General features: G+C 53.0%; 1 protein-coding gene across 1 annotated transcript in view; it reads left to right on the forward strand.

The window, feature by feature from the left end:
• The window catches only part of MYH9 (myosin heavy chain 9), a 90,503-nt gene that overhangs the window by 5,355 nt on the left and 57,378 nt on the right, over positions 1-27,770 (forward strand). The window contains exon 2 of the mRNA XM_027592045.2: positions 25,996-26,347. Within this exon, the coding sequence (XP_027447846.1) occupies positions 26,015-26,347 (333 nt within the window). The 5' untranslated portion in view covers positions 25,996-26,014. The remainder of the gene's footprint in view (positions 1-25,995; positions 26,348-27,770) is intronic.

Genomic DNA, 27,770 nt, shown 5'->3' on the forward strand with positions numbered 1-27,770 from the left:
TTGGCCTTTTTTCTGTGGCAAAGCCAGCAGAAGACCCCATCAGGGTCTCGGGCAGGCCTGTGTCCCTGCCAGGCAGCCTCTGGGCCTCCTGGAGGAATGGCATGAGTCACACGAGTACACAAAATGAGCCTGGGTCTAAAATGGTCCTGCCACCACATGGGCAGATGGTGTGAAGGCTGGATGCTCGCCGGAATCCTCTCCCCTGTCCCCAGCTCCCCACCTCATGCTGTGAAGACACCAGATATTTGGGAAGCCGAGGGGAGCTGCCCTCTTGCACCTGATGTGTGTCTCTTTAAAAAGCAACTGAGGCGGGCTCTTGTTGGCATCTCTCGGGCCCCATTCTGCCATCTAGTTTCTCAAGCCTGAGGTGATTCAGCACCCAGAATGGGACACTGCAACCCAGCCCCCCGCAGGTGGACCCAAAAGAGGCTCTTGGATGGCCTGTGGCTGAGGGCGAGGCCTTCCTAGGAGTGTGTCCGGGCCGGACTGTCGCTCTTCAGTGGCCTCCGGAGGCTCTTCATCTCCACCTGCTCCACGGGGACCACTCCCACTGGGGCTGGAGGGAGCCTTGCAGGGCCTTCCAGAAGTTGCCACCGAAGGGTGTGGCTTCCTGCTGGGGCAGGTTGGGCCGAGGCCTGTGGGGAAGTGGAGGGTGTAGCTGATCTTCCCCCACCCTCACCAGCCTCCTGTTGCTTCCTCCCTGCCTTTCAGAGGTCCTGGGTCCTTCTGGTCCTTACAGTCTGTCCCGCCCAGAGGAGGAGGGGGCCTCTTGGGGGGAGGTTCCTCTCAGCTCCACCTCGGTAGACATTCACATTTTGGGAGCTTTGCATCTTTGAGACTTTTCCCTTTCATGTGGCCTGTAGCTCTAAACGATGCCCTGCTTAAAAGAAAAGTGAACAACAGTAAAAAACCCTCCCTACCAAATTTACTTAGAATTATTCTAGAATGTGTGAGCTGGAGGGCATCTTGGGGATAATTTCACCCCCCCATTCGAGATTGAGCCATTTGCCCGAAGCTCCCTCAGTGAGCTGGTAGAAAGCTTGGGCTCCTGGTTTCACTCAGTGCCAGAGCCTTTCTCTCAAAATCACGTGGCCTCATTTAAAAGTGTTTTAAAAAGTGTTATCTTCCCTTTCTTGGCCTTTATGCACTGTTTAGCCAAGCAACACATACTTAGCTCCTTTAATCTTTCCTCAAGAGCCTACTCTTCCACACCCTTCGTCTTTTTCTTTTTGTCGGGGAGGGGCGCTACGGTGAAGAAATGGGGTGGGAAGTGTTCTCGGTTTCTCTGAACTTCTTCCAGTTGGACAGGGCCCCTTCAGCTGAGAGTTCCCACAGCTCAAAAATCAATATTTCACATGGGGTAGTGCCAGGCGGCAGGGTGGGCCGTTCAGAGGGCCGTACTGGCTTTCCCCTGTCTGTCAGCCGCTCCTCGTTTCTAGTAATTTAAGTCACGTAAGGACTGAGGAGATCGATTTCTGTATTTTCAATACGGAAACCCCTGGGTAGAGGGAACGAAACAAGGACTTTGGGAACAGGCAGAGTTGGGACCAGCCCGTTGACTTTTCTCCAGCTAACTGTTAGACCGCCGCCTCAGTTTCCCTGCCAGCAACATGGAGATGCCTGCTTTTTCTGGGGCTTGTAACTTACACGTAAAGATGCGGAAAGCGGTCTAGTTCTTTCCTCCCCCCCCCCCTTCCTCCTCTTTCACGTTCTCATCAACATCATACGTCCTCTGGGGGTGGGAGGAAATATGTGGTCAGATGTTAGAGATTTTAAATGCCTCCAAGAAGTCTGCCCCTTGATAACAAAGTGTGTGGATGAAGATGGCCGAAGAACCTGCCAGAAGGTCTCCTGGATCGGATGCCGAGCTTGTCACGGTCTCAACCTGCGCGTCCTTCTTACCACACGGTACAGTTTACCTTGTCACACTGATCTGAGCTGCGTTAATGAAGCATTTTTTTAAGAAGGCTGTTACAGGGCTGTAGAGGCTCCTTTATTTAGAGCTGCCTGTGTTCAAAAGCCACCACACTTCCTGTGTTTTGCATGAAGTCACTGGGCTGGAGAAGGAGCTTCCTGTCTGATAAACATAAAGACACACATTGGAACTGATTTGGGTGACTTAATCCAACTGGTCTGGGATGGGGGAGAAGATGTTAGAACCCACTAGACTGAGGACCTGGAGGTCAGAGGACCTGGGGGTCAGAGGTGGGGTCTTTGTTCAAGTCTAGATCCCTAGGTTCTTACCCGGTGCCTGGCACAGGGGCAGCTCCTAGTTGTATGAAGTGTTTAGGGTCACTGCTGCCTTTCCTGTAAGCCTGGGGGCAAGGATGCCCAGGCAGCCAGAGCTTTTGAATGCCATTTACTCATCTCTCCACCTGACAAAGTGCACATGCCAGGCACTTGTCTGGAGATCTCTGGGGTAAGAAAAGTGGTGGCAGGGAGTCATTTTGAAGTTTTTGTCTTTTTTTTTTTTTTAAAGTAGGCTCCACACTCAGCATGGAGCCCAACATGTGGCCTTGCACCCACGACCCTGAGATGCAAACCTGAGCTGATGTCAAGAGTCAGACGTTTAACTGAATGAGCCACCCAGGTGCTTCTAGTTTTCGTCTGTTTTTATTATTTTTTTTTTAAGATCTTATTTATTTATTTGACAGAGAGAGAGTGAGAGCAGGAACACAAGCAGGGGGAGTGGGAGAGGGAGAAGCAGGCTTCCCGCTGAGCAGGGAGCCCAATGCGGGACTCGATCCCAGGACGCTGGGATCATGACCCGAGCCGAAGGCAGACGCTTAACGACTGAGCCACCCAGGCGCCCCGTCTGTTTTTAATATTTAAGATCAGCTACTGGGTATGAGGGTATTGACCCCAAATTTCTTTGTCGAATCTCAGTCATCAAAAGACTCCTTGGGCTCCTGCTGCATGGCCTTCACTGTGCTGGACTTGGTGGGGCTGCAGTAGGGGTGGAGGGCAGAGAGCCCATTTCCATCCTCAGGAGTCTTACCCTGTGACAGGAAGTTGGGACATGGGGGCTGTGGGGGAGATTCATCACAGGAGGCAGGCCTGTGCAACCCTGGGTAACTGGGGATTTCTGAGAGTCTTGAGCCAACCTCCCGGAGGCTAGAATTGCCTGGGCAGGGAGGAGGGAAGATGGGGAAGGTGGGCAAGGAAGGAAGGAAGAGGCTCTGTTGGGAGGGCATTGGCCTGGGAATCAGGATGTCTGGGCTGAAGTCCTAGCTGTGCTAATGATAGTAACAGTACTGATAGTTACATTTTGTTGAGCGTGTGCTGTGTACTGGGCACAGTGCTGGTGCTTTTACGTGAATTATCTCATGTAATTTTTTACCTCCGAGCGCATTTTACAGATGAGGAGACTGAGCAGGTATTCACGTTCCGGCACTCTGATTCCAGACCCCTGTGTGATTTTGTAGATGCCCTTCACTCCTGAACTTGTGTCTCCTCACTTGATGGTGAGAGGTTGGGCTGGTCCCCAAGGCCTCCTCTTGCACTAGTGGCCAAGGATTAATGAAAGCAGCAGAGCTTTGGGCTGCTGCAGAATGGGGCCTCCATCCCATAGTGCGGTTGGCTACTCAGAGCAAGGTTGCCGGTTCCCTAGCGTTGCCTTGGCTACCGACATCCCCTTTAACCACATCTGACCATTCTTCAGATGTCTGCAGTTGGTCCTAAGGGAGGGTAGGTGACAAACCATGGCTGAGCAGCGTAAATCCTGGCTGCTGTTGGCTGGCTGCCCTTAGCTGGGCCCTGGCTGGTCTTCACTGCCATCCTGACCTAGCGGGCTCTTCTTGACCTCAGCCCACTTGCAAACATGCATTCTTCCTTTCCGTCTTCATTTGCTTGTCTGACCATCATCATTCAGTTATCACTCCCCAGAGCTTACTCTATATTCCAGGCACTGGGCTGGGTGCTGGGGACTACGGAGGTGAAGGAGAAGGAAGCGGGGTCCTTTGTTTCCAGGAGCTGATGACGTCCCAGGGGAGAGGGCCTAGGGGGCTCTGGGAAGGCTTCCGGGAGGAGGCATCTGAGCTGATTGCAGGTAGGGCTGTGGTATGGAATGTCCAGGGAGCATTGTTGCTCAGGTGGTAAAGGATTCCCTCTCCTCTCTAGCAGTCCCAGGCCCCAGCCCCACTCAGCCCCCTCTGTAGCACATAATGGCCCATTAAGGTCTACGTCCCTGTGCCATTTCCTGTGAAATGTGGGAGTGCAGGATTCCACTCCCAGGCCCTGAGCCTCTGGGTGGCTGCTGGGCATTCTGCCTGTGCCCACTGGTTGTGTGGTCGGCACACTGTTCCCAGCTGAAGGTCTGGGGAGGAGACCGTTCATGGAGTGTTGGGAGAGATGTAACTGTTACTGGAATTAGTTTCCTTTTTCAGGTGCAATGGGGGAGGGGTGTTTATAGCACAAACAGTATAATAACAAAGCTGATAAGCAGATCTGCCCCTCACCCCGTCCACTGCTTGCATCTCTCTGGGGTCCCTGTCCACACAGGGGCATGCATACTGTACAGGTCCCGACTTACTCAGTACTGTAACATAAAGTGTCCTGTGTCACAACAGTCTCCACTATTATTATTTTAATGGCTATGCCATGGTCCACAAAGGGGAAGAACCATTATTTACATTGCCAGAAAAGTTCCACGGATTTTAGTGACTCTTTGGAAATTCATTCAGCAAATACATCCTGAGCCTAAGTTCCAGGGCAGAAACTGCTCGGTGGCTGGGATGTAGACGAGGCTGTAGATGAGGGAGATGTCCCAGGCCCTGCCCTCAAGGGGCTCCAGTCTAGACTCAGGGAAAAAGCACTTCCCTCAGGTGAGTCCAGGAGGAAATGGCAGTTCGGGCACCCGATTTGAGTTGATGGAAGACCACTTTGTTTTTAGTGGTGAGACAGCTTAGGAACGAGGACCCGGGAGATCTTTCTGGGCTTATTGGAGGAAGATCTCCAGCAGTGCCCCCCCCCCCCCCCGTGGCTCGTGCAGTTCACAGGCCTGGGCCAGAAAACACTCTGGGAAGAAGCGAGGGGCGGAGGCTCCAAGGAGTCCTGTCCACGGGGAGGCTGGGGAAATGGCCCCTCTGGCCCTACTGAGAGACCGCTCTGTGACTGGGCAGGAGGCAGCAGGGGATGATGGGCAGGGGCGGTCTCAGAAATGTCCAGAAGCCCCTGGCAGGCCACTTGGGCTCTGCTGTGGCTCCTGCCGCCCAGGGAAGATGCTGGATTGTAGCAACAAGTTGCAACAGTTTAGTTTTGTTGTAAAGAGAAAGTTTCAGAATCCTAGTGGCTGCTTTGGAGTGGATTAATGATAAGGGAGTTCTTTGGGGCTGGACCCGGCATGAGGGGAGAAGGTGGGTGGTCAGGGGTCTAGAAACTGGAATGCGATGTCTTTGCTCAGGTGTTTTCTTTCGTTCCAGATCAGTGGCTAGCTGGCAGGTGTTCCTTGCCCGCTACAGCCCTGCACTGTCCCTGTCCCTCAGCTCTTGGCTCAAGGGAGCCTGCCCCAGATTCCACTGTCTTCCTAGAGAACAGGAGAGCAATCCTTAATTCAGAAAGGAGCCACAGGCTTGTCACCCACCCCACCTGCCCAGGAAATGAGAGGGCAGGGGCGGGCCCCAGACGGGGTCACTGGGACACCTTCGGGCTTGGTCCATCACCCCAAGCCCCCTCTGCAGCCTGCCGTGCGATCTGGATCAGTACTGGGCTGTGCGGGCTGCCACTGGGCGAGGAGAGTTTCTGTCCCTGTCCTCAGTGCCACCCGTTGAACACACACTCAAGAAACCCAAAACCAAACCAAACCCAAACCAGCGCCTTAACCTAACCGTATTTGTTTCTACATATTGACTGAAAATTGGTGATACGAATACAACACGAGCTGGGGATTTCAGCACTTGGTAGATTCTCTCCTGTCACCTCGTTTACACTACTGTTCGGTGGTGGTTATTATATGTGCTGCCGAAGCGAGCACTGTTCGGTGGTGGTTAGAAGCTAGAGATTATCTTGGAATTTATACATTCTTTTTTTTTTTTTTTTAAAGGAAGAGTCTTTGGTGAGAACTCAGAGTAGAGTTTATTTTATGTTATTTTATTTTTTAAAGTTTTATTTATTTATTTGACAGAGACAGCGAGAGGGGAACACAAGCAGGGGGAGTGGGAGAGGGAGAAGCAGGCTTCCCGCGGAGCAGGGAGCCCGATGCGGGGCTTGATCCCAGGACCCTGGGATCATGACCTGAACCGAAGGCAGACGCTTAACAACTGAGCCACCCAGGCGCCCCGGAATTTATACATTCTGCAGTGAGGTGCCACTCCTGTGTTGAGGGGGCGTGGGTACACGGACTAGTGAGTTAGGTAAAGCAGAAGTAGTCAGCGGGCCGTGGGCAAGGGAGTGGGTGACTCTAGAGGCAGCAGCTGGGTTATTTTCACTCAGTTTATTTGTTCGTTAAATATGTATAAATGCTGGGAGTGTGCTGGAGACTGCTTAGGTGCGGGGCCCGTGTCTGGATGAAGCCAGAGTCTGCAGTTTACATTCTAGGGGGTGCGAACCAGACAGCAGCCAGGCAGGCAAGCCACGGTCATGCGAGGGCATGTTCGGAGTCCCCCAGGCTGGCTTAGACAAGAGGACTGTCACTCACTCCCTGGGAGTCCGCAATTCCTTGGTTTGCGGCCGGTTGCCTTCTGTGCACACGCAGCCCTGGTGGTTCCTGTCCTCCTCCGCTTACAAGGACACCGGGCAGATTGGGGAGCCCACCCGAATGCCCTCATTTTACCTTCATCACCTCTGTAAAGGCCCATCGCCCAAACAGTCCCATTTGGAGGTCCCTGGGTGTTAAAGCCTCAACAGGTGAATTTGGGGAGGTGTGGGACGCAGTTCAGTCCGTAGTGGGAGAAGGGAGTGGGTGTGTGTATCAGCGGTGGTCTCTAATAATCCAGGGCCAGTCGTTCCATTCTTCCAGGTGCGAGGGACTTTTCTTGATTTCCATGGGTGTTTATTTCACTGCTTCCAGCTGCAGTTTCCTCCTCTGTATAGTGCGGCTGATAACCCCCGTCAGTGTCCTCTGACTAGCTAACGTAGGAAGGCCCTGAGCCTTCTGTGAACTCCACTCATGGTGGGTCCCAGTACGTGTCAGTCCCCATGCCCTCACCTGTCCGCTCACCTGCCCCTCGTTCACCAGAGCACCTTTTCCTTCTACCCTGCTTCCTCTTCTCTGCTGCCCAGTGCCGCTGTGATCAAGGTGCAGGGTGACTGGGCTTTTGGAAGGGACCGGTGGTTCTTTCCAGCTTACTGCGCCTCCCTCCCGGGGTGATCGCACCCCTCACCCAGGTCTTGTCGACCAGCCAGTTGTCCTTGGAGATATGGCTTCTGTCCTCTGATTCTTACACAGTGACGGCTGACACTTTATAGAATGCTGGTGTAGGAATTGAGACTTAAAATCCTAGTTGCGTCCAGATAACGCTTCCCTTGCCGTTTCAACACTCCCCTGGACCGGGGGCTTCTTGGCACTTCTCTGTGCTGGCCTGCTTTTGGGGCTTGCTTCCCTTGTTGCTCCCGGGGCCCTTGTACCATGCCTCGCCCATGGTTGGCACTTAATGTATGCTTGAGAAACAGTGAGTATGTTCTCCCAAGCATCTTAGCTTAGCATCTGCACCAGCACTTGGCTCTGTATGACCTTGGGGAGAAAGCTTTATTTCTTTGGGTTCTGAGGCTTAACCACTGGGATGTGTGTCTGTCTCGTACTTCTGTCATAGGCAGCAGGCTCCAGAATCGGATCCTTTGCCCTGATCCTCCCACCTGCTAGCTCTTTGACCTTGGCAAGCCGCACACCCTTCCCGTACTTGCTTTCCCCGTTTCTGGAATGAGGAAAGTGAGCATCCCCATAGAGGATTTTGAGGTTCAGTGAGGTTTGGGTCTATTATTTACACGCTGATTTTATACACAAATTAAAAAAAGATTTTTTTTTAAAAGTAAGCTCTGCACCCAACCTGGGGCTTGAACTCACAACCCTGAGATCAGGAGTCACATGGCTCTACCAGCTGAGCCACCGGGGCATCACTATTTATACACAATTTGTCCAGCACAGTGCCAGTCTGTAATAAATATATGTATTTTTATCCATTTGAAAAAACCTATTCCCCTCAATTTTTTTCTATCACTATAAAGTTTGAAGTCAGGCTCAGGTTGTTGCAATGAAAGTGTCTCCCAATTCCACGAGGGGGGGGGGCAGTATTAATGTTCCCATTTTATAGCTGGGAAAACTGAGACTCAAAGAACCTAAGTGCCAAGCCCCAGGTAGCAAGTGAGAGACCTCAGATCCTCCCCTGCTCCTGGATGGTCCACATCTGCTTTCATCGCCTGTCCTGCCTTCTCATCCCTTTTAACCTATTCAGTGGGGGCGGGGGGGGGCAGTGTTTGTGAAGCTGGGGGTTTGTAGGTCATGCTTTTGTACACTGCCTTAGAGCAGTGAGGCCCAGGGCCGCCTCGCTGGCTTATGGGGCCAGGTGTAAAATGCAGCCCTCCTTGTCCCTCTGAGACACGTCAGTGGGCAGCAGGTGGGGATGCGTGGCCAGGCGTGTGAGGTCTGGTCAGCCTGGTTCCTTCAGGGAAACTAGCTTTTCTCCCTCTGCTTCCTGATGCCGCCTCCCTCTGAGCTGCCTGCCAGCCCAGAGTGCCCTGCTCTCAGCCTGCCTTCTGCCCAGAGCTGGGCCTGCCGCCCACTGACTGTTTCCTGCCTTTGCCAGGCTGAGGAGGAGGTGGCTGTGTCGCGCCAAGTGCTCATGAAAAATGCCTCATTATGGGATTAATTAGTGGCTGCTGGGCACTGTGGCATTTACAGGACCCCATCAGTGTTGTGACTTCTCACCTCCAACCGTCTCAACTCCTTCCTCCAAACCAGCTGAGGTTAGTTCTGCTGACTTTCTGGCCAGCCCTTCAAGCCTCATGTCAGAGAAGGAATGGACAGGGGCCTCTGAGCGCAAGACTGAGGATCTGGCAGCATCCCTTCCCACCACCTAATAGCCCTGTGCGCCGGAGCCTCCGTGTCTTCAAAGTGAGGACACTTCTAGGCTGCAAAGCCCTGTGTGTGCGGACTATTGCAGTATCACACACCTCGGCAGACATGTATCCAAGAGAGGCTGGGAAAGGCTGGCTGGCCCTCTTCCCCTTTAAAACAAGTCACAGGCTCTAATTATCCTTAGGTTGAAATAGTGGAGGCCCCTCCCCCTCCCCCCTTCTGGCTTTCAAACAAGAATCTGAAGAATGTGATACTGTGTGCGGACCTGAGCAAAGATCAGGGGCAGGATTCAGAGCTCTTCCGGGGGCTTTACCAGGCAGCCTTTGTGCTCCTGGACCTGGGACATTCCGAATTGGTTGTGGTTGAAGGTCTCTGACAACTACAGGCGCTTTAAATTCCAGGCTCTTCAGTGGGATCCGAAGGGGACAGCTGGGAGGGATTGGGGGGGGGGGGAGTCAAGTTAAAAAGGAGTTTGCCAGGGAAATGTGGCCGCCCCAGGGGCTGGGTACTAGCCAGGAGGACGGCTTCTACCTGTGTGACAGGGCAGGTGGCGGTAGGTCACCTCAGGCTCCTTCCTCTTCCTGATGATTGCTCTCGGCTCTTGACAAACCTCAGGTCCTTGCCTCCTCAGCACCTGCTCAGGGGGTGAACCAAGTGGTGAGCCGGCTGGGAGTCGGACCTCTAGGGCACAGACACCAGCTGTACTCCCTGTGTGCCCTGGAGCGAGTCATTTAGATACTCTGGGCTTCAGTTTCCTCTTCTGCTAAACAGGCTATGGCTAGAACCTACTGCCCAGGATCTCTGTGTGGGTTGGCGGGATCTCCTGTGACAAGAACCAAGTGCTCGCAGTTACTTGTGAGCATGGCCCTGGGGTGTGGGCCTCGTGATGCCCATTTTACAGATGAAGAAAGGGAGGTTTGGGGCATTTAAGTAACATCCCCAGACATTCCCTCAACCTGCGAGTAGAGACTGTAGTGCTTGCCGCAGGGCGGCCCGACTCCACAAGTGTCACCCTCGGCCCCGATCCCGTATCCCTGGGCTGTGCGCGCACACTTGTCTGTGTGTGTCTGGGTTTGTGTGCGTGTGCACGTGCCTTGGGGTGGGCCCGGTCCCAGTCTGGCAGCTGCGTGGGGCGGGGAGCGCCGCTCTTTCTCGCACTCGCAGCTCAGCCTTGACCCCTTTGGAAGCAGACCTCGGCCTGGGCAAAGGAGCAGTTCTTGGTGGGTGGTAAAATAAGCAGCCGCCAGGTTTCTGGTGAAGGACGAGGTGAGGTCATGCCAGCCAGGCTTCCTGCTCAAGGACAGCTGGGTTGGCCCGCCTTTCAGACGAGGGTGCTACCACAACCTTCTCTAGGAATTAATTAGCCTTCTCTAGGAATTGACTTTTTCTGTAAAGTGGGAGATTCGTGGGTTTTATCTTCACTTTGTGACTAGTATTCGGGTGATTTTTCCCCAGGGAGGCTGAAGGCTCTGGGATGCTGCTTGTCCACCCTGGTTTCTCTGGAGAGCTTGGCTCTGTCCTCCAGGCAGCCTGTGTGCCTAGGGCTGGCACCTGCTGGCTCACTTGAGAATCGTCCCAAGCGATGGAGATGTAGGGAGGAGAGGCTGTTTGCCATTCAGTTTGGGAGGTCTTGTTCCCGCAGTCCAGGGTGATCCAGAGCAGCTCAGAGGAAGTGGCCTCCTTCCCCCTCCATCCTGAGTCTCCCCCACTTGCCGCCACAACTTTCACCGTTGACTTGTCTTGACTGTCTTTTGCCCTGTCTGACCCCTTTTGTGAGATCCTGATTACCCCTCTGGAGGGAAAGGAAGAGAGTCCTCTCAAGTCTTTGTTCATGTTGCCTTGGTGGAGAAGGAGGCCACTCCAGTGTCCTTTTGCCTTTGAAATTGTAACTGGGGGGCTCCTAAAAGTCCATGGACTGTACTTGAGGGTCTTGGTGAGCTCCATAAGGTGGTATGCAAAGGATTTCCTGCCTTCCACTGATTCTCAAAGGGGTCCTTACTGGCCGAAAGTGTTCAGAACCACTGATCTGGAGAGAACTTTGGGTTTCCAGTTTATAGAGCGTGTGCCCTCGAGCACGTGGTGTGTGTGTGTGTCTGTGTGTGTGTGTGTGTGTGTGTCTGTGTGTAAACAGATGCCATCAGTAGGCTATTAGCAGGCATGAAGGTCTGTTCATTACAGGGTTAGGTTATGCCACCCCAGGGACATAAGTATGCCGAGAGCACCCTCTCTGAGCTCATCCCTGTAGGATAATGATCTTTCTTGCATTAAGCTGTTAATATCGTGTCACTTCTGGGTGTCTCTTTAGCTTAGGGCTGGGGCTTGGAGAGGTGATGTTCCGACTGTAGCGATCGGATCTGCTGGGATTCTGCATACCAGGGGAGCGCTGTCCTTGCCCTCTTCCCCGCTGGGCTCCAGGTCCTCAAAGGATGTTTCCTAAATGTCCATATCCATGCAGTTTGCTTCACCTTCCTGAGCCTCTGTGTGTGGTTTTTGAAGGGAGAGGGTGGGGAGCAGGAATAGGGCAGAGTCACAGGATGTGTGCCTGGGCTTTACAGCGGTTGTCAGGGTCAGGTGATGGAGCAGTGGGCGATGGAACGCAGCCAGCACATGGCAGATGACTGCCGTCCTACCTGCTGGAGGTTTGACCCCCACAGAGCCTTGCTTTGGCTTTGGGCTCAGAGCTTCTGCTTGGCCTAACTTGTGGTCTTGGGCGAGTCACTGGACCAGTCCGAGCCTCATCTACCCAGTGACAGCTGAGTCAGATTGGCATTTTTCATACGGTCAACTGAAACCTCATTGGTGGGTCGTGAAATTACTTCCAGTGTTTTTTAACATCAAACAAAATAGACTCAAATGGAAAATACCAAGTATATATCGTATCGTGGAGCTTTTGTTTGACCTGTTTGTGTGTATTCGGGATTAAAAGCCTTTAAATGACATTTTTCTTTTATCTTTTATCTTTTTTTTTTTGCTGTGGGTTGAGATTTGAAAAAAAACAAACGGCACTCCAGGATGAGATGCTCAGGGGGCCTCTTTTAGCCCTGACTTTGTGTGGTTCCTGCCTACAGGTCTGAACTGAACCAAGTCTCCTCCACTCCAGCTGAGCCTGTAAATGGAGTCCCTTGCAAGATCAAACTCTTTAAAGTTCTTTACAAAATTCTGGGAAATGAGCTACATTCCTGGGGTGGAATAAATCATGTTGAGTTAGGCTAGGCAGGATGTGATTTCAGACCCCTCCAAGTGGGCTGTGTGAGGGCAGAGCTTGTGATTGACTCATAATGAGCTCAGCGGCGACACAGACTTCTTGAGAAGAGGCGAAGATTGTGGAGAGGGGGGCCTCGGCCTGCAGGCCCAGGGCACCACCAAGCACCGCTCCTCCGCTAGCCTATTGTGATCCTCACAATAGTTCTGTGAGTTGAGCAGTGCTCTGACCACATCGCAGAGCTGGGACTGTCCGCTAGACCTGGGGTGGGGGTTGCACCCCTACAGGCTCTCAAGGACTCACAGCTGTCCTGGGGGAGGAGCTGGTAGCACCTCCCTTTTATAAATGGAGGAATTAAGGCCCAGGGCACCAAGGCAACCGGGCAGTTTTCTTCTGTTAGTTAAGTGATGGTTCTGGAGTTGTAGGGCCCGTCTGGCTGCCTCCTGAGTCGGGTTCCTTCTAAGACGCCCTCTGGGAAGGTCATGAATTAGTTATCACTGTTTGGAAGGGCTGTCTCCTTTCAGTGGAGAAGCTCATTACCAGAGTTGACTTAAATGACAAATGACGGCTTGATCAATTCAGGAAGATTGACCTCTGGCCAGTCATGTGTCTCTTAGAAACAAATGAATGTCAGATTTAGCTGGAAGGGGGGGGTGAGGAAGGGGAAGGACAATGATAAGGTCCTGGAGGCCACCTCTTCCGAGCTCAAGGGGCAAACGAACCACACCAGAGTCACTTCTGTTTGGACGGTAAGGTGCAGGATTATTGGTCTTAACGTCAGGCACCCTGCGAATGGGCAGAGAGTCTATGGTGTTTGATCCCTGGACTTCGGACCTTTTGGGAGGCTGGAACCTTCCCCATGACTCCAGTTCATGAGTATTATTCAGCACTTCCGTGTGTTGGGCCGCAGGGTTCCGGCGGTGCCTGGGACCCATGTGCGGCCTTCGAGCACTCAGCCCAGCAGGAATAGGGTTGGGATGGCTGTTGGTAGTGGCTCCACTGCTCAGAGCGTGTGTGTGTGTGTGTGTGTGTGTGTGTGTGTGTGTGTGTGTGTGTGTGTGTGTGTGTGTGTGTGTGTGTGTGTGTGTGTGTGTGTGTGTGTGTGTGTGTGTGTGTGTGTGTGTGTGTGTGTGTGTGTGTGTGTGTGTTTTGTATTATTTAAACATCACTCAGAATAACAAGCTGCTGTCGGCCTGGTGGGTTCGGGGCGCAGTGGTCTTCAGAAATTATCTTTAGTTTCTCATCTGGGGTTGCATTTCCCCGCCGTCACGATGTGAACTTAGGAAACCCAGCGTCCTGCACTTTCCCATTGAGACAGTGGCCGTATAATTAGATCTTTTCGGTATGGTTATTTTTCTGTGTTGGGTTTCAGCAAACTCTGCTCACATGCTTGAGGAGAGAAAAAGCCTCCTATCAACAGAACCAAAGGGAAGGAATAACTCCGCCGCGGGCCACCGGAGGGTTCACGGTGCCCCTCGTGCGCGCGTGTGCCGCCTCTGGCAAGCTCTGGGGATGCTGTCTGCGGGAGGGCAGGGTCCGTGTGCTCAGTGCGCAACTCCTAACGGGAAGGTGGCCAAGCAGTTGGGTCAACCTTGTCACACCTGGGGGTGAGTCTGGGGCTCAGAGTCCTGGTATCTGAAACTGCATGCTTCTCTTCGCAGGCTCTGCTCGGTGGTGGCTGAGTGAGAGCTCATCCCCGGAGAGGGGAGGCCAGCCCGTGTGTGATCTCACTACGCAAATATTGAACCAATTTAAGCAAAGTCAAGGGTCCAATGTGGATGACTTACTGCAGGTCCAGCTGGGGGCCTCCCCACTGAGTGAAAGCTGTGTAAACTTGCTGCCGTGCTCCCCGCCCCCCAGTGGTAGACAGGAGGGGTTGGGAGGGTTACCTTTGGAATTGGTTGTTCTCGTGGACAGCTCGGCTTCCAGAAGACACAACGTGAGCCATGAACCCAAGCATCTTGAGCGCTTCGGCTCACTTCCACAGGCATTGATTGAGGACCTCTCTGTGAACCCTGGGCTCAGCACCAGCGTCTGGGGTCTGGGGGGTGGAGGGGACGGTCCCTGCCTTCAAGGAGTCTGACGGCTGATGGGAAGACAGGCAGAGAAGCCGTGGTTCGCGTGTAAGGCAGATTATGCTGGAAACGGTCTGGGGAGGGGAGGGAGCCCGATGAATAATCTACTGGCTTGTTAGGAAAGGCTGCCCAGGTGATGGGAGAGTCGGCCGCAGAGCACAGGCTCTCCCCTGGGGGAGCTGTGTCTGGAATAGAGCGGCAGGGGACGGGAGAGGTGGGGCTGGAAGGCGTTGGGCGGAGGAGTCAGTCAGGTTCTAAGGCCGTGAGGACCTTTCTCTTTAGGCAGGATGGGCATGCTCCGTGGCAGAATTCTTGAATGGAACCATGGGGCTGGCTTCTCGCTCCGCTTTCTGCCCTGATTGGTTGATTGAGTCATTCATACAGAATGTGTCTTGTGGCCCAGAAGACAGGGATGGTATCTTAGGAGGGGACCCATTTGGGCACTTTGGTCTGGGTGACATGCAATGCCCGAGGTCTAAGCTGGAGAGGCCCTGGGATGCCGGGTCACTTCTTTCCTCGGAGGAAATGGCTGCAGTGGGCATTGACTCGTGCTTCTCCCTGAGCTGGGCTGCGTCCAGTAGTAGATCAGAGGGTGCCACCTATGCCTTCATTTGTCCCTTTCTTGTGGCATTTAACCACTTTCTCCCTAGCCCTGTCCTGCGACTCTGCCCTCTCTCAGATTGCAAGCCCACTTCTGGGTCCTCTCGGCTTCTTTGCAGCTGCTCACTTCTCCTCTCCCCTCCAGGTGAGGTCAGAGAGGGTGATCTCTTTAAAATACAAATCAGATGATGTCATCCCTCCCCACCTCCAGGTGGCCTCCCCTGTCCCTCCACTAAAATCCATTCTTCAGCGCAGTTGATAAGATCCTGGGTGACCTGCTGTGCTTATCCACTCCAGCCCCAGCTCCAGCCCCAGCCCCAGCTCCAGCCCCAGCTCCAGCTCCTCCCTCCCCTCCCTCCCCCTGTCTCGCCCACTTTCCGTCCTTACCCACGGAGGAGGAGGGACTCTACTATGCACGAAGTTCTGGTGTCTTTTTTTTTTAATTAATTAATTTGTTTTAGAGAGGGAGAGAAAGAGAGTGCATGTGCGTGCAGGAGGGGAGGGGCAGAGGGAGAGTGAGAGAGAGAGAGAGAGAGAGAAAATCCTCAAGCTGACTCCCCGCTGAGCACAGAGCGAGACACAGGGCTCCATCCCAGGACCCCAAGATCATGACCTGAGCCTAAGCCAAGAGTCGGCTGCTCAAACAACTGAGCCACCAGGTGCCCCTCTGGTGTCATCTTTTTTTTTTTTTTTTAAATATTTTATTTATTTATTTGACACAGAGAGAGACACAGCGAGAGAGGGAACACAGGCAGGGGGAGTGGGAGAGGGAGAAGCAGGCTTCCCGCTGAGCAGGGAACCTGATGCGGGGCTCGATCCCAGGACCCTGGGACCATGACCTGAGCCAAAGGCAGACGCTCAACGACTGAGCCACCCAGGTGCCCCTCTGGTGTCATCTTTGATGGTCTGGCTTCCTTGGGTGCAGAGCAAAGCCAAAGTGACCCCAGGCCCTGCCTTCTGTAGTCAGGCAGTGTTCCCCGGGCCCAGAGGAGTCCTTGGGCAGCCCTTCCATGTGATCTCTGTGGAGGGGAGGGCAAAGGGGGTGGGTTCTGGGGCTCTGGTCCTAAATTCCTCCTCTGACTTGTCTCTGGTCTGGTTTTCTTATCTGCTAAGCATCAACACAGGCTTGAGTTGGAATACTGCTAACCGCAACAAGTCCCAGCTTCTTCTGTAAGCAAACAGCATTCCTGAGGTGGGGAGGAAGGGGGCCCACCCTCCTAGTCCTCAGCGGCTTCTGCCTCCTGGGCTCTGGGCGCTGGGAGGACCCTCCCCTTCCCCCTCCCTCCTCCCCCCTACCCCCTCCTCCTCCCCCACCTCAGCATCCTGGGGAGAATGAGCACCTTAGGGTGGACTACTGCTGTAAGTTTGGCCCTGGGTGGCAGAGTGCCGGTTCCTCCCTGTAGATGATTGTTCTAATAGCCCCCGTGTTTATGCAGGGCGGCTCCTGTGGCCCATTATCTTGTTCGAGCCTGATAGCGGAGCAGTTGGTCAGTGCCAAGCCAGACTCAAATTCAGCTCTTCTGCCCAAGGCCTCAGGCACATCCCACCAGACCAGCATTTCCCAGGCCAGTACTGTGCAGGATAGCCCAGGGTGCTTAGCCTGATTGGACAAAGTGCAGTTGGCTTCCTTGACTGCAGGCTCCTCGGAGCATTTCCTAGGCAGGAGGGCCATGGGGAGGCAGGTTTCCAACCTCCTTTGGCCATGGAACCCTTTTCCTTCGTGCTAAATTACTAGTTGGGAGACAGCATGCTGTGCCATGTCGTTCTCTGTGGACCCGTGTAACCTGGAGAAAGAGTCACCGAACTTCTGGAAACTTATCAGAGGCCCCAGGTGTCATTCTAGAGAAGGATTTGGGTTAATTAGGTCAGGAGGACGAGATCTGGAAGTTCTTATTCAGTGTCCAAGTCTTTCCTAGCAATTTGAGTTACAACTCCTCTGATACAGGTTTCTCCCTCACTCTAAAGCTAGGAAATTGCGGCGTGAACAGCTTCAAGGTTACAAGGAATTGAGTGGGGGATTCAAATCCGAGTCCGTGTGACTCCAAATTTATACCCTTTCCATTCGAATACAGTGAATTAATTACAAACTTATCTTGGGATTTGCAGAATCGGTGCTCTGTATCGCTGTGGTTTTTTCGAGTTCCATCTGTCTGTTCAGAGCGGGTTCCAAAATCGGTGTCCGCAGCGCCTGCTTAGCAGATGCGGACCGAGGGCTCTGGGAGAGGCAGGAAGGGCAGCCTGAGGCCTTTTCATGGGTCCCGACAAGGGCAGAGGCCACGCCACACCAGCCAAGGTCCTTTTTGGTGTGTCTGGTGGTAGATGGTGGGTGCCCCCACCTTGGTTATTCAGGAGGTGCTAGAAGGTCCCAGAAAACTGAGCACCTTATGCAAAGCTTCTTGGGGACCAATAAATTATCTTCACTCCTGTTTCTCCCTGTGGATTGAAAGCCCCACTATGCTCTCTTTCCCTTCTTGTTTTGGGGATGTAAGAACTAGTCCATAAATGCCAGTTAAGTGGCTGTGAGACTTGTGCGTGTGTTCCCAGCTTGGGTCTCCTTGTTCCTGTCCTCTCTCGAACCCTGTGGCCCTCTGCACAGCTCAAGGTGATTTTCCAGCTTCTTAGAAAGCTTCCCCATTACTCCTTCCTTCTCTTTGCCATGTTCCTCATACATTCATTCAGGGAACTTTAACTGAGCACCTGCTGGGGTCAGGCATTGTGCTAGACATCTGAAATCGAGGACATGAGTGAGACCTGCGTCCTGTGCTCAGATGAAACTGCTGTTGATTACTCATGGGAAGTCCTTTAGTAGCTATCCAGGAGGGCCTTCCGGAGGAGGACGTTGGAGTTGAACTTTGAGAGAGGGCTCCTGGTGCAGAGAAGGAGGTGGCATGAGCAGAGGGGGCTGTGAACAGGACGCAGTTATGAGGCCGGGCCAGAGCATGGAGGAGATTGATGGGTAGGGTCAGGAAGGGCCTATTCACCATGAAAAGATGATTAGATTTTATTCTGGAGAAGATGTGGAGCCATTGAACTCTTTTGAACTGGCGAGTGATTGTCAATAAAATAGGATATAGCACGCACAGAGACTCAGCAGGGGGTCTGGATTGGAAGGAGGTAGAAGACTCTGGGGAAGGCCAGGAAGGAGGCAGGCTATGCAGTCTAGAAAGGAGGGGGTGCAAGTCCTGGAGCAGGGCTCTGGCCTTGGGAATGACAGAGGGCTTTGCTGATCCACCAGAGGGAGTTTACAGTGACGGTTGGGTGACCAGACAGATGGGGTCTTGATGGAGACCCAGAGGAGAGTGCAGGTTTGGGGGAGTTCAGATGTGATGGTGCTCGTGTGTTCTCCAGGTGGAGACATCGACTGGTAGGCACTCAGATATATTAGCACGGGTTTGCAGGAGATTTCTGGCTGGGATACGTTGATGGGTATCGTCCCTGGGACTAATCCTGATGTGTCAGAACCTTTCAATAAATGGCATTTGATGGAATTTCCAGGCTATGGGGTGAGCCGGCACAGCCAGGGGAGCACCCCCGCCACCCCAGCATGGCCGCCTGCCTTCCGTGGTTCACCTGGACCTCTTCATGCTGGCCGGCTAGGTTGTGCATCACCAGCTGGGTGGCTGTGTTGGAGTTCCCGGAGATTTGTGCCTTGCCTGGGGAGGCACATTAGCCCCCTTTGCCTGATTTTTTTCTTTTTCTTTTTTTTTTTTTTAAATCGGGACATTGAGGAATCTTTAGAGTACAGTCCGGTAGTGGGCTCAGGTCAGATCCCTTAAAATAACAGTGCATCGTAGGGACAGTCACTCCTTGGTGATAGTGCCATCCATAGTGGGTGGGGCCCACTATGTGGGTCCTGGGAATCACTTTTCACTGGGGAACTTCTGTTTTTAGAAGTGCGCACTTTGGACTCCCGAGCGGGTTTACTAAGCTGAAGTCTGGCTTCTGTGCAGTATTTACTCCTGCGACACCCCTTAAATTCGTGCTTCTCAACTGGGGGCCATTTTGCTCCGCCAGTCCCCATCTTCGGCAGTGTCTGGAGACATTTTTCGTTGTCCCAACTGGGGATGGAATGCGCTCTTGTCTAGTGGGTAGAGGCCAGAGATGCTGCTAAATACCCTGCAATACACAGGACGGGGCCCCCATGACAAAGAATTCCGTGGCCCCAGGTGTTCACAGTGCCGAGGCTGGGGAGCCCTGTCTTAACCCATCACATCATTGTATAGTTCATGAAGAACTGCCCCTCTTCTCCCTTGGCCGGGTACCACCTCTTCCCCTCCCAGTACGCTTCCCACCATCTAGGACCCAGTTTACATCCCATCCCTTCCATGAACCTCCTGCCACTTTGAGTTTTCCATTGACTTACCCCTTCCTCTCTGTTCCTGCAGCGAGTGACTTGTTCCTTCGTCTTTCTTCATTGAGTCTTGTGTTGGCGTTGGCTGTTTACATGGTCCTCCCTTCCACAGCGAAGGTTCCGCTACGTTATAAACTCCTTGGGTCCTTTGTACGTTTGTCACCATAGTTTTGCACATAGACCCTCAGTATGTATGAGTTCATTGAATAAGTAAATCGTAAGGGGTTTGACAATTTCTATATTACTTCAGCAGCCGCCTTCATAGAACCTCAGGCACCTTGATAGTTTCGCTAACTCAGAGGCAATGGCTAGATGGAGAAAGGAGAAGGGACATGTTCACCTGTGCTCTCTGGGTTCGGGTGGGGATAAAAAAACAAGCAGAGGAGCCTGCTCACAAACATTGGTGATGGAGCTGGAACAGGGCTTCCGGTGTCTGAGCTGAGGTCACCGGGTCTCTGAACTGGGACCTTGGCTCAGAGAACGGAAATGGCTCACCCAAGGTCAGACAGACCCCTCACCTTTCTTTTAGTGCCAGCAGTCTTTAAGGTGGGAGTGTGAAGGGTCCTTGGTACAAAGCAGCCCCAGGAGGTGGGGTTTGCCGCTTCAAGTTGGCATGATTAGTGTCTGTGTCCCTGGTTTGCTTAATGAACCAGGGGTTCTGGGTTTGTGTTCTCCCCAGAGAGCACCAGAGAGCTCCCAGGGGAGGCAGCTGAGGCGGAAGCTCAGCGGGTCTGTGTTTGAACCTGGGTTTTGTGACCCGTGTGGGCCTCGTTGCCCTCACCTGTGGGGATGGTGAGGCCAAGAGAGCTGCTTCGCAGGCCCTCGGACAGGGTAGCTTTGGGATGGGATGGGAGGACCTGAAGCTCCAGGCCCAGAACTTGGACATGGAAGGCATGACATAGACCCTCGTTGTCTCGGAATGGACAAGCTTGCAGTGTTTGGACCAGTGATTTGTCCCAGTCAAATAAATTCTGTCTTTAAGGGGCTAGCTGTTTCTTTTCCAAACAGGCACACAAGTCAGTAAAAAGAGAACCAAGCGAAGGGCGGGAAGCTGGGAGGGAGAGAGAGGGGTCCTTGGGAAAACAGGAAGGAGTAAAAGGTCCAGATGGATGCTGGTGGGGGGGAGCGGGGAAGGGGAGAAGGCAGACAATCAAGGAATTACATTTTGGGTCGAAAGCAGAGGTTTTTGGTCAACCTATTTACTTTCAGTTTCATCATTTCCTGAGAGTCCTAATTTAGCCTCTGGTCGTGTCCTCTCGATTATGGCCTAAAAAGGCAACTACTTGGGTTTCTTGGAGTTGGGCAGGCACCCGCAGGCAGCTGGTGTGGAAAGTGCCGGCCTCCACCGGATCTGTTCTCCAGTGGGGGAAGCTGCCTTCTTGTTCCTTAACTCCTTGCTGGCCTGTGCGTCCCGCAGATTTCCAGAATTCCCAGAGGTTCCCTGATCCGAACCCCCGAGCGTCTTCCTGCAGACGGTTTTCCTAGTGCTGGTGTTGCTGCTGCCACATGGGCGTGCTGCTCACGTGGCCGTGCATACCAATCAACCCTTTTGGAAAGCATTTTGATAATACTTCTCAAGGCCATAAAAATGTCTGGATGTTCCTTTGTTCCAGTAACTCCACTTCTGGGAATTTATCTCAAGGTGGCCCACCATATAAGGAAAAAAAACCTAGTTAGGTGGTGGGTTTTTTTTTTTTTACCCCCCCCAAATCACTTTGGAATATTATGCAGCCATTAAAAGTGTTTCCCAAGGACGCCTTGGAGTTAGGAGTCCTGAATATGAGTCCTCGCTTCTCCAGGTGTGTGACTGAGTGAATCACTTCCTTCTCAGAGCCTCTCTATGTTTAGCTGGAAAGTGAAGCATTTGGATGAAAATGATCAGCAAGCAAAATCTGTGGCCCTATGGGGAAACAGTTACAATAAATAGGAAAAATCCACAATGTGAAACCCATGCTCTGCCTCTGATCATTAAAAATCTCCACGTGTTTTCTGTGAACAAGGACTAGAAGGACCATAAAAGAAGAGAAAACTGATTTTAGGGGGAGGGTCTCAGGAATTTATGGGGATATTTTTCTTTCATTTTGAAAACTATTTGAGAGAGAGAGAGAAAGCATGAGCAGGCTCCCCTCTGAGCAGGGAGCCCAACTTGGGGCTGGACTCCAGGACTCCCGGGGATCATGACCTGAGCCGAAGGCAGACGCTGAACCGACTGCGCCACCCAGGCACCCCTAAAATACAATTTTTTTTAAAACTATACATAATGTAGAAGTTTTCAAAATGAGGGGCCACCTGGGTGGTGCAGTCGGTTCAGCGTCTGCCTTCGGCTCAGGTCATGATCCTGGAGTCTAGGATCGAGTCCCACATCGGGCTCCCTGCTCAGCGGGGAGCCTGCTTCTCCCTCTGACCCTCCCCCCTCTCGTGCTCTCTCTCTCTCTCAAATAAATAAAATCCTTAAAAATTTTTTAAAATTTTATTTAAATTCAATGACTTAACATGTAGTGCATGATTAGTTTCAGAGGTGGAGTCTAGGGATTCATCGGTGGCGTATAACACCCAGTACTCATCACATCATGTGCCCTCCTGAATGCCCCTCCCCCAGCCACTGCCTTTCCCCCCCCACCCCCCTCCCCTCCCCTCCAGCGACCCTCAGTTTGTCCCTGGAGTGAAGACTCTCTTACGGTTTGTCTCCCTCTCTGATTTTGTCTTCTTTTGTGCAAAGTGTCAGGCCATTTAGCATGGTCCCAGGCCAGGGAGGGGAGAAGTGGCCACTGCCTCGCTAGTGTCGCTTCCCTGATGCCCCCTTTCATTTCTGACAGCGCTGGACCGTGACGGCTTACTCCCTCTGCACTGCTGGCAGCCCTGTGGGCGCACACGAGTCCGCAGCCACCAGGGCCCAGGGGCCTCCCCCCGACTCAGGCGGACCCTGGAGCTCAGCTGCGGTCACTGAATGTGGGTGTTCCCGTCTGTGCTTGTGGGAGGGCTTTAATACACCCCATTGTTCATGGTGACCTCCGTGCCCCACCCCGCCTCGTCCAACCCACGTATTGATCTTGGCGCCGCTGCTAACCCACGTCATTCCAACAGAGCTGCTGACACCAGAGAGCTCTGTCCTTGGCCTGGCCGGACAGGGCTCAGCCGGGTTTAATGAAAAGTTCTGCTCAGAGAGGGGCAGGGAAGTGAGCAGGGATGCACGCCCTAGGCCTACCATGCATGGGAGCCTTGGCAGCCCCCGGAGGCAGAGGGGTGCAGCCCTCTGTGTTGGCCCAGTCCTGAGGGGACGCAGTCTGACCCCCTACCCTTCCAGGAAGCGCAGACTCCAGGTCTCATCAGGGGTAGACCGGCCTGGAAGGAGGGCAGAGCGAGTCGCCAGGTGGACTTGTCCCCTGCCAACAGCTGCTGTGTTCATGGCCCCCCAGTGCCCAGCCGCCGGTGCCCAGCGCCTGCAACCCGAGGGAGCTGCTGTGCTGCCGAGCTGCCCAGCCACCAGATGGCTGCTTTGGGTGGGTGCCCCCAGGGCTGCTGTTGTTGGGATGAAGTGAGTCTGATGAGGTCGGAAGTCCTTGTGCCCTCGCCAATGGGCAGCTCTTGTGGACAGTAGCAGGCCACGGAGTGAGAAAGTTCCACTGTGCTCTGCTTTTTGAACCGGCCACGTGGTCCACGCTGGGAAGGCTCACTCAGCCTCCCTGCCTGCCCGATAGCACTCAGTAAATGTGTGTTGAACGCTGTGGAATGTATTCCCCACACTCCCCGTGTCCCACTCCACGTGTCAGCTGAGTCTGACCCGGCTCCGATGCCAATCTGACTTCTTCCGTGGGACCCCAGCACAAGTGTGCCAGGGAGAGCCCAGACCGGGGGGCCCGGTGATCTGGGTTAGCGCCCTGCACCGTGACTAGGCTAGGCGACTCTGTACAAGTAACTTGCCCTCTCTGAGCCTGTTTCCTCATTTATAAGTTGGGGATAATAAAAGATCTTTTGCAGGGTGATTGATGGTCCAGTGGGGTTGATGCTGGTAGGTTATCTAATGTGACTATCCCCTTTCCCTCCTCTTGGAGGGATCTCATAAAGGGCAGGTGATATCCTTGGGTGTCTTCATTGGGCTGGAGTAGTAGAACTCATAACCAGCAGGGGACTTAGGAATTTGGGGGGACAGGGTTCAAGTGAATCCCTTTTTGCATGTTGATGGGTGATTGTCTTGTCCATTTTGGGTTTGAAGTTTGCAAAAAGGTTCAGAACCAGCAGCCTGTGAAGCCCTGTGCTCTGTGATCCTTCCAAGTCCTCAAGCAGGGCAGTGGCACGATTATGGGGAGACTGGTTTCAGGAGCCTGGGTCCTAGGACTGAGGAGGCTGCCTGGCTAGTTAGTGGTCAGATGGATGGCAGAGAGGGAGAGGGCAGCTAGTATGTACTCCAGCAGAGGGAAGCCTTCCATTTGCTTGAATGGCCTGGGGGGCGTGGGAGCCGGGATAGCCGGAAGTAAGCTGGCGTGGCTTGGGGTCTGCAGACTGCTGAGACCCCAGCCCCACAACAGAAGATGAGGCCAGGCCGTCCCTTCCTGCCTTGTGGACTGCTGCTTTCTCTCAGGGGGTGGTCCTTGCAGGTGAATGATGCCCCTGATCCCCCAAGAGGGGCTGCTAGGGTTTGCTTGGCTGGGAATGTAAACAAAGCCACCAGCTGAGGTTGCTGGGGAGGCTGCCAGGCTCTGTTCCATGGACTTGCCTTCCCTCCTGTGTGGGTGGGGGGAGGCGAGCGAGCAGATTTCCTGGAAAACAGCCCCTCTCCTGGAACATGTCCAGGGGAGCCCCTTAGTCTTGATCTGGAAAGCATTTAATGAGCCCAGATAAGAAGGCCTGGGCAGCCCAGACTTTTCCTTTTGTTCTGTCCCCTCCCAAACCTCCGGGCTCCTTGGTAGCCAAGTCCCTGTTGGAATCTAGAAATGTGAAAGCCTGTGTGACTCTGGATTTGGATCTGGGGTCCTCCTGGCCTCCTGGGCCTGGGGAGGGGGTCTTGACCTCACAAGGGAAAGGCTTTCCTGCGTTGTGAGCCGGGCAGTGAGCCGCTGGGCTGCTCCTCTGGGCTGTGGGCTGGCTCTGTCTCAGACCATGATTTCAAAGTCCTGCGCTCCGTTTACCTAAACGAGCTGTCCTCCTAGCAGGTCTCGGTCTGAGCCTTTGAGCAGGAATAAGCACTGTGGTTATCCTATGGAAGGGCCATGGGACCAGGAGTCCCAAGTCCCCCCTGGGCGACCACACACAGTTACGACGAGGATTTTTTTTTTAAGATTTATATTTATTTGAGAGAAAGAGAGCGAGAGCGAGCGAGCGAGAGCATGATCAGGGGCAGAGGCAGAGGGAGAGGGAGAAGCAGGCTCCCCGAGGAGCAGGAAGCTCAATGTGGGGCTCGATCCCAGGACCCTTCAGCTCATGACGTGAGCTGAAGGCAGATGTTTAACCGACTGAGCCACCCAGGCATCCTGAGGATCTTTTTTTTTTTCTAAGATTCCATTCATTTATTTGAGAGAGAGAGAGAGAGAGACAGAGATAGCAGGAGAGAGCACGAGCGGGGAAGAGAGGGAGAAGCAGGCTCCTCACTGAGCAGGGAGCCCCACTCGGGGCCTGATCCCAGGACCCTGGGGTGGTGACTTGAGCTGAAGGCAGATGCTTAGCTGACTGAGTCACCCACGCGTCCCAACGAGGATCTTTCGAGATAGCAAAGTGCATGTGAAAGCATTTCGTAAACCATTAAACCACACAGGTGTAAGGGATTATTATTTCATCCTCTTTATTTCGCAAATGAGTTTTGAAAAAAGCAGACACACATGTGCTTAAGTTCTCCTGGACATGGATTTGAGGGCTGCCTTTCGCATTAGTGGCCCAGAAGGGAAGCACTCTTACAGTTCATGATGTTTCTCTTCAGATCGCATAAATCTTTCGCCTTTTACAGTTCATGATGTTTCCTGGAGCCTGACTTCTTTTTTTTCGCCTTATTTCTTTGGGCTGTATTATCAAGATGGAATTAGCATCTCTTGGGAACATATTGGTGTGTTGGTTTTTTTGTTTTTTTTTCCCCTCTTGGTTGACTCCGTGAAATAGTCTTTTAAACTGGCAACTTCCACTATGTGCGGTTTTAGTTCGTTGACTTTTTTGGGGGGCTAATTAGAAACTTGCTTTTGTTGGAAGTCCTCCTAAAGTGTGTGTTCTCTTTTCTGCCTCAGCGCGTGTAGCATGGTGACTATAGTTACATCTGTCTCTGAGACTCAAATTAGGCTCATCATTCGGCACCACGGTAGTTTTTTTTTTAAGATTTTATTTATTTGACAGAGAGACAGCGAGAGAGAGGGAACACAAGCAGGGGGAGTGGGAGAGGGAGAAGCAGGCTTCCCGCTGAGCAGGGAGCCCAATGCGGGGCTCGATCCCAGGACCCCGGAATTATGACCTGAGCCGAAGGCAGACGCTTAATGACTGAGCCACCCAGGTGCCCTGGCACCACGGTAGTTTATACATTAGTTTTGATTGTGGATGGATCCTAGGATCTACCTTCCCGTGAATTTCTGACACAATCTCTGATGATGATTTGTTGTTTCAGTCATGTATATCTTTTCCCCCAAAATGGAGAGCGGGAAGATTCTGGCAGCCATGCAGCCGGGTTTTAGAAGTTTTGCTGTACTCCATTGCTGCACTGTTTGCTGAGATCAGAGGGTTTTAGTGGGCCTTTCCCTCTGAGGTCATTGTGTCTCACTTCTCGCCCTTGCTTTTCCTGTAGGTCCTGACTGTGAGTCGCCATGGCACAGCAAGCTGCCGATAAGTATCTCTATGTGGATAAAAACTTCATCAATAACCCCCTGGCCCAGGCCGACTGGGCTGCCAAGAAGCTGGTATGGGTGCCTTCCGACAAGAGTGGCTTTGAGCCTGCCAGCCTCAAGGAGGAGGTGGGCGAGGAGGCCATCGTGGAGCTGGTGGAGAACGGGAAGAAGGTGAAGGTGAACAAGGATGACATCCAGAAGATGAACCCGCCCAAGTTCTCCAAGGTGGAGGACATGGCAGAGCTCACTTGCCTCAACGAAGCCTCCGTGTTGCACAACCTCAAGGAGCGCTACTACTCAGGGCTCATCTACGTAAGTGGGGCCTGGGGCTGGAGGCGGGAACCCTGGCTCTGTCCCGTCCCCCTCGCCTGCCTGGGCGCTCGTGCTCTGGGAGAGTAGGGGGCTTGAAGAAAGTTGGGTGACATCCTCGAACTTGGGCAAGCGAGCGTCCTCACGGAATGTTCTATTTTATCTTTTCTCTGCCTGGCCAAAAACACACCAGGAAATCTGTTTTAGAGCGCGTGGAGGGAGAATATTATGGTGTGCGTGGGCTGTGCCCACCCACGGGCCTTGGTCCTCGGTCTTGGTGGAGATAGGAAGGGTAGTTCTTTCTGAAGCGAGGGATGCCATGTCCCGGTTTCCCACCTCGTTCCTCCCCCTCCCCTTTTGCCCAGTCTCTTTTTTAGAATCTCTGCCATCTCGTTCTTTTTAGAGGCCTGTCAGTGTGCCTTGCTTCCCCAGGGAGTGCGCTTTGAGCAGAGACGAGCATCGAGAGCGAGGCTTTGAACCCTCAGTTCTGGTGCCAGGCTTAGCAGCCCAGAATGGCACGTGTAAGGCCCAGAGCATGCAGCGGAGAAGGAGCGGCCCTTTCTGGCAGCCATGCAGCCGGGTTTTAGAAGTTTTGCTCTACTCCATTGCTGCACTATTTGGGCCCCCTTTGCAGAAAGACCGCTCATCCCTGCTTTAGAAAACGGTCGGGAGAGGAGTGTTTTCCTATCTCCCATGTAATAGGCTCCGCAATCTTAATGGTCCTAGGGTCACAGAGTTCTAATTCTTATTTCTTCTGCTCAGTTCCAAGGTATTTCCTTCTAGTTTCATCTCAGGTAGGGAAGAAATACCTGGCTCTTACTATTCCTAAAAAAGCTCCTTGTTTAAATATGCTGTTGTATTCACCTTGCCTTCTTGGTCTTGGAGCTGAATAAAACATTTCTCAAAATTTGTTTGAATTGGAGAAAGAAAACATCTCAAGAGTGTTATAACCCTCTCAATGGGAAGACCAAGCCCAGGACCCAGGGGTTGGCTCATGATCACACACGTAATAAAAGGACATGCTGGGCTTATCCTGGTACAGGGATGGTGAGGGGCCCCCAAAGAGTCAGCCATTTTATTTTCTGTACAATTTCAGGCCGATGTCACCACACGTTTCCATAGGGCCCTACCCCACCGTACTGGACTGGTACTTCTGAGTGCCCTGCAATGTGCCAAAGTCCTTTGTGGAGCCACGGACCATCTTGGATTGTCCAGAGCTCCTGACCGGGTGGATTGCATGCCAGCGCTGTGTTACCTTGCTGATTGCTAAATTGGTCCATGATAACGAGGTTCTTGTTTCCTGCCATTGATGACCTCCCTTTGGGGATGAGCCTGATTAGTCAGGACCTACCAGTAAGGACATACACAGAATGGTCTTTCTGGAAGAGTCGTTCTTTGTCGACCAGCTTAGTCCAGCCTGCTGATA

This window comes from Zalophus californianus, chromosome 9 (genome assembly GCF_009762305.2).
Source record: "Zalophus californianus isolate mZalCal1 chromosome 9, mZalCal1.pri.v2, whole genome shotgun sequence".
NCBI lineage: Eukaryota > Metazoa > Chordata > Mammalia > Carnivora > Otariidae > Zalophus > Zalophus californianus.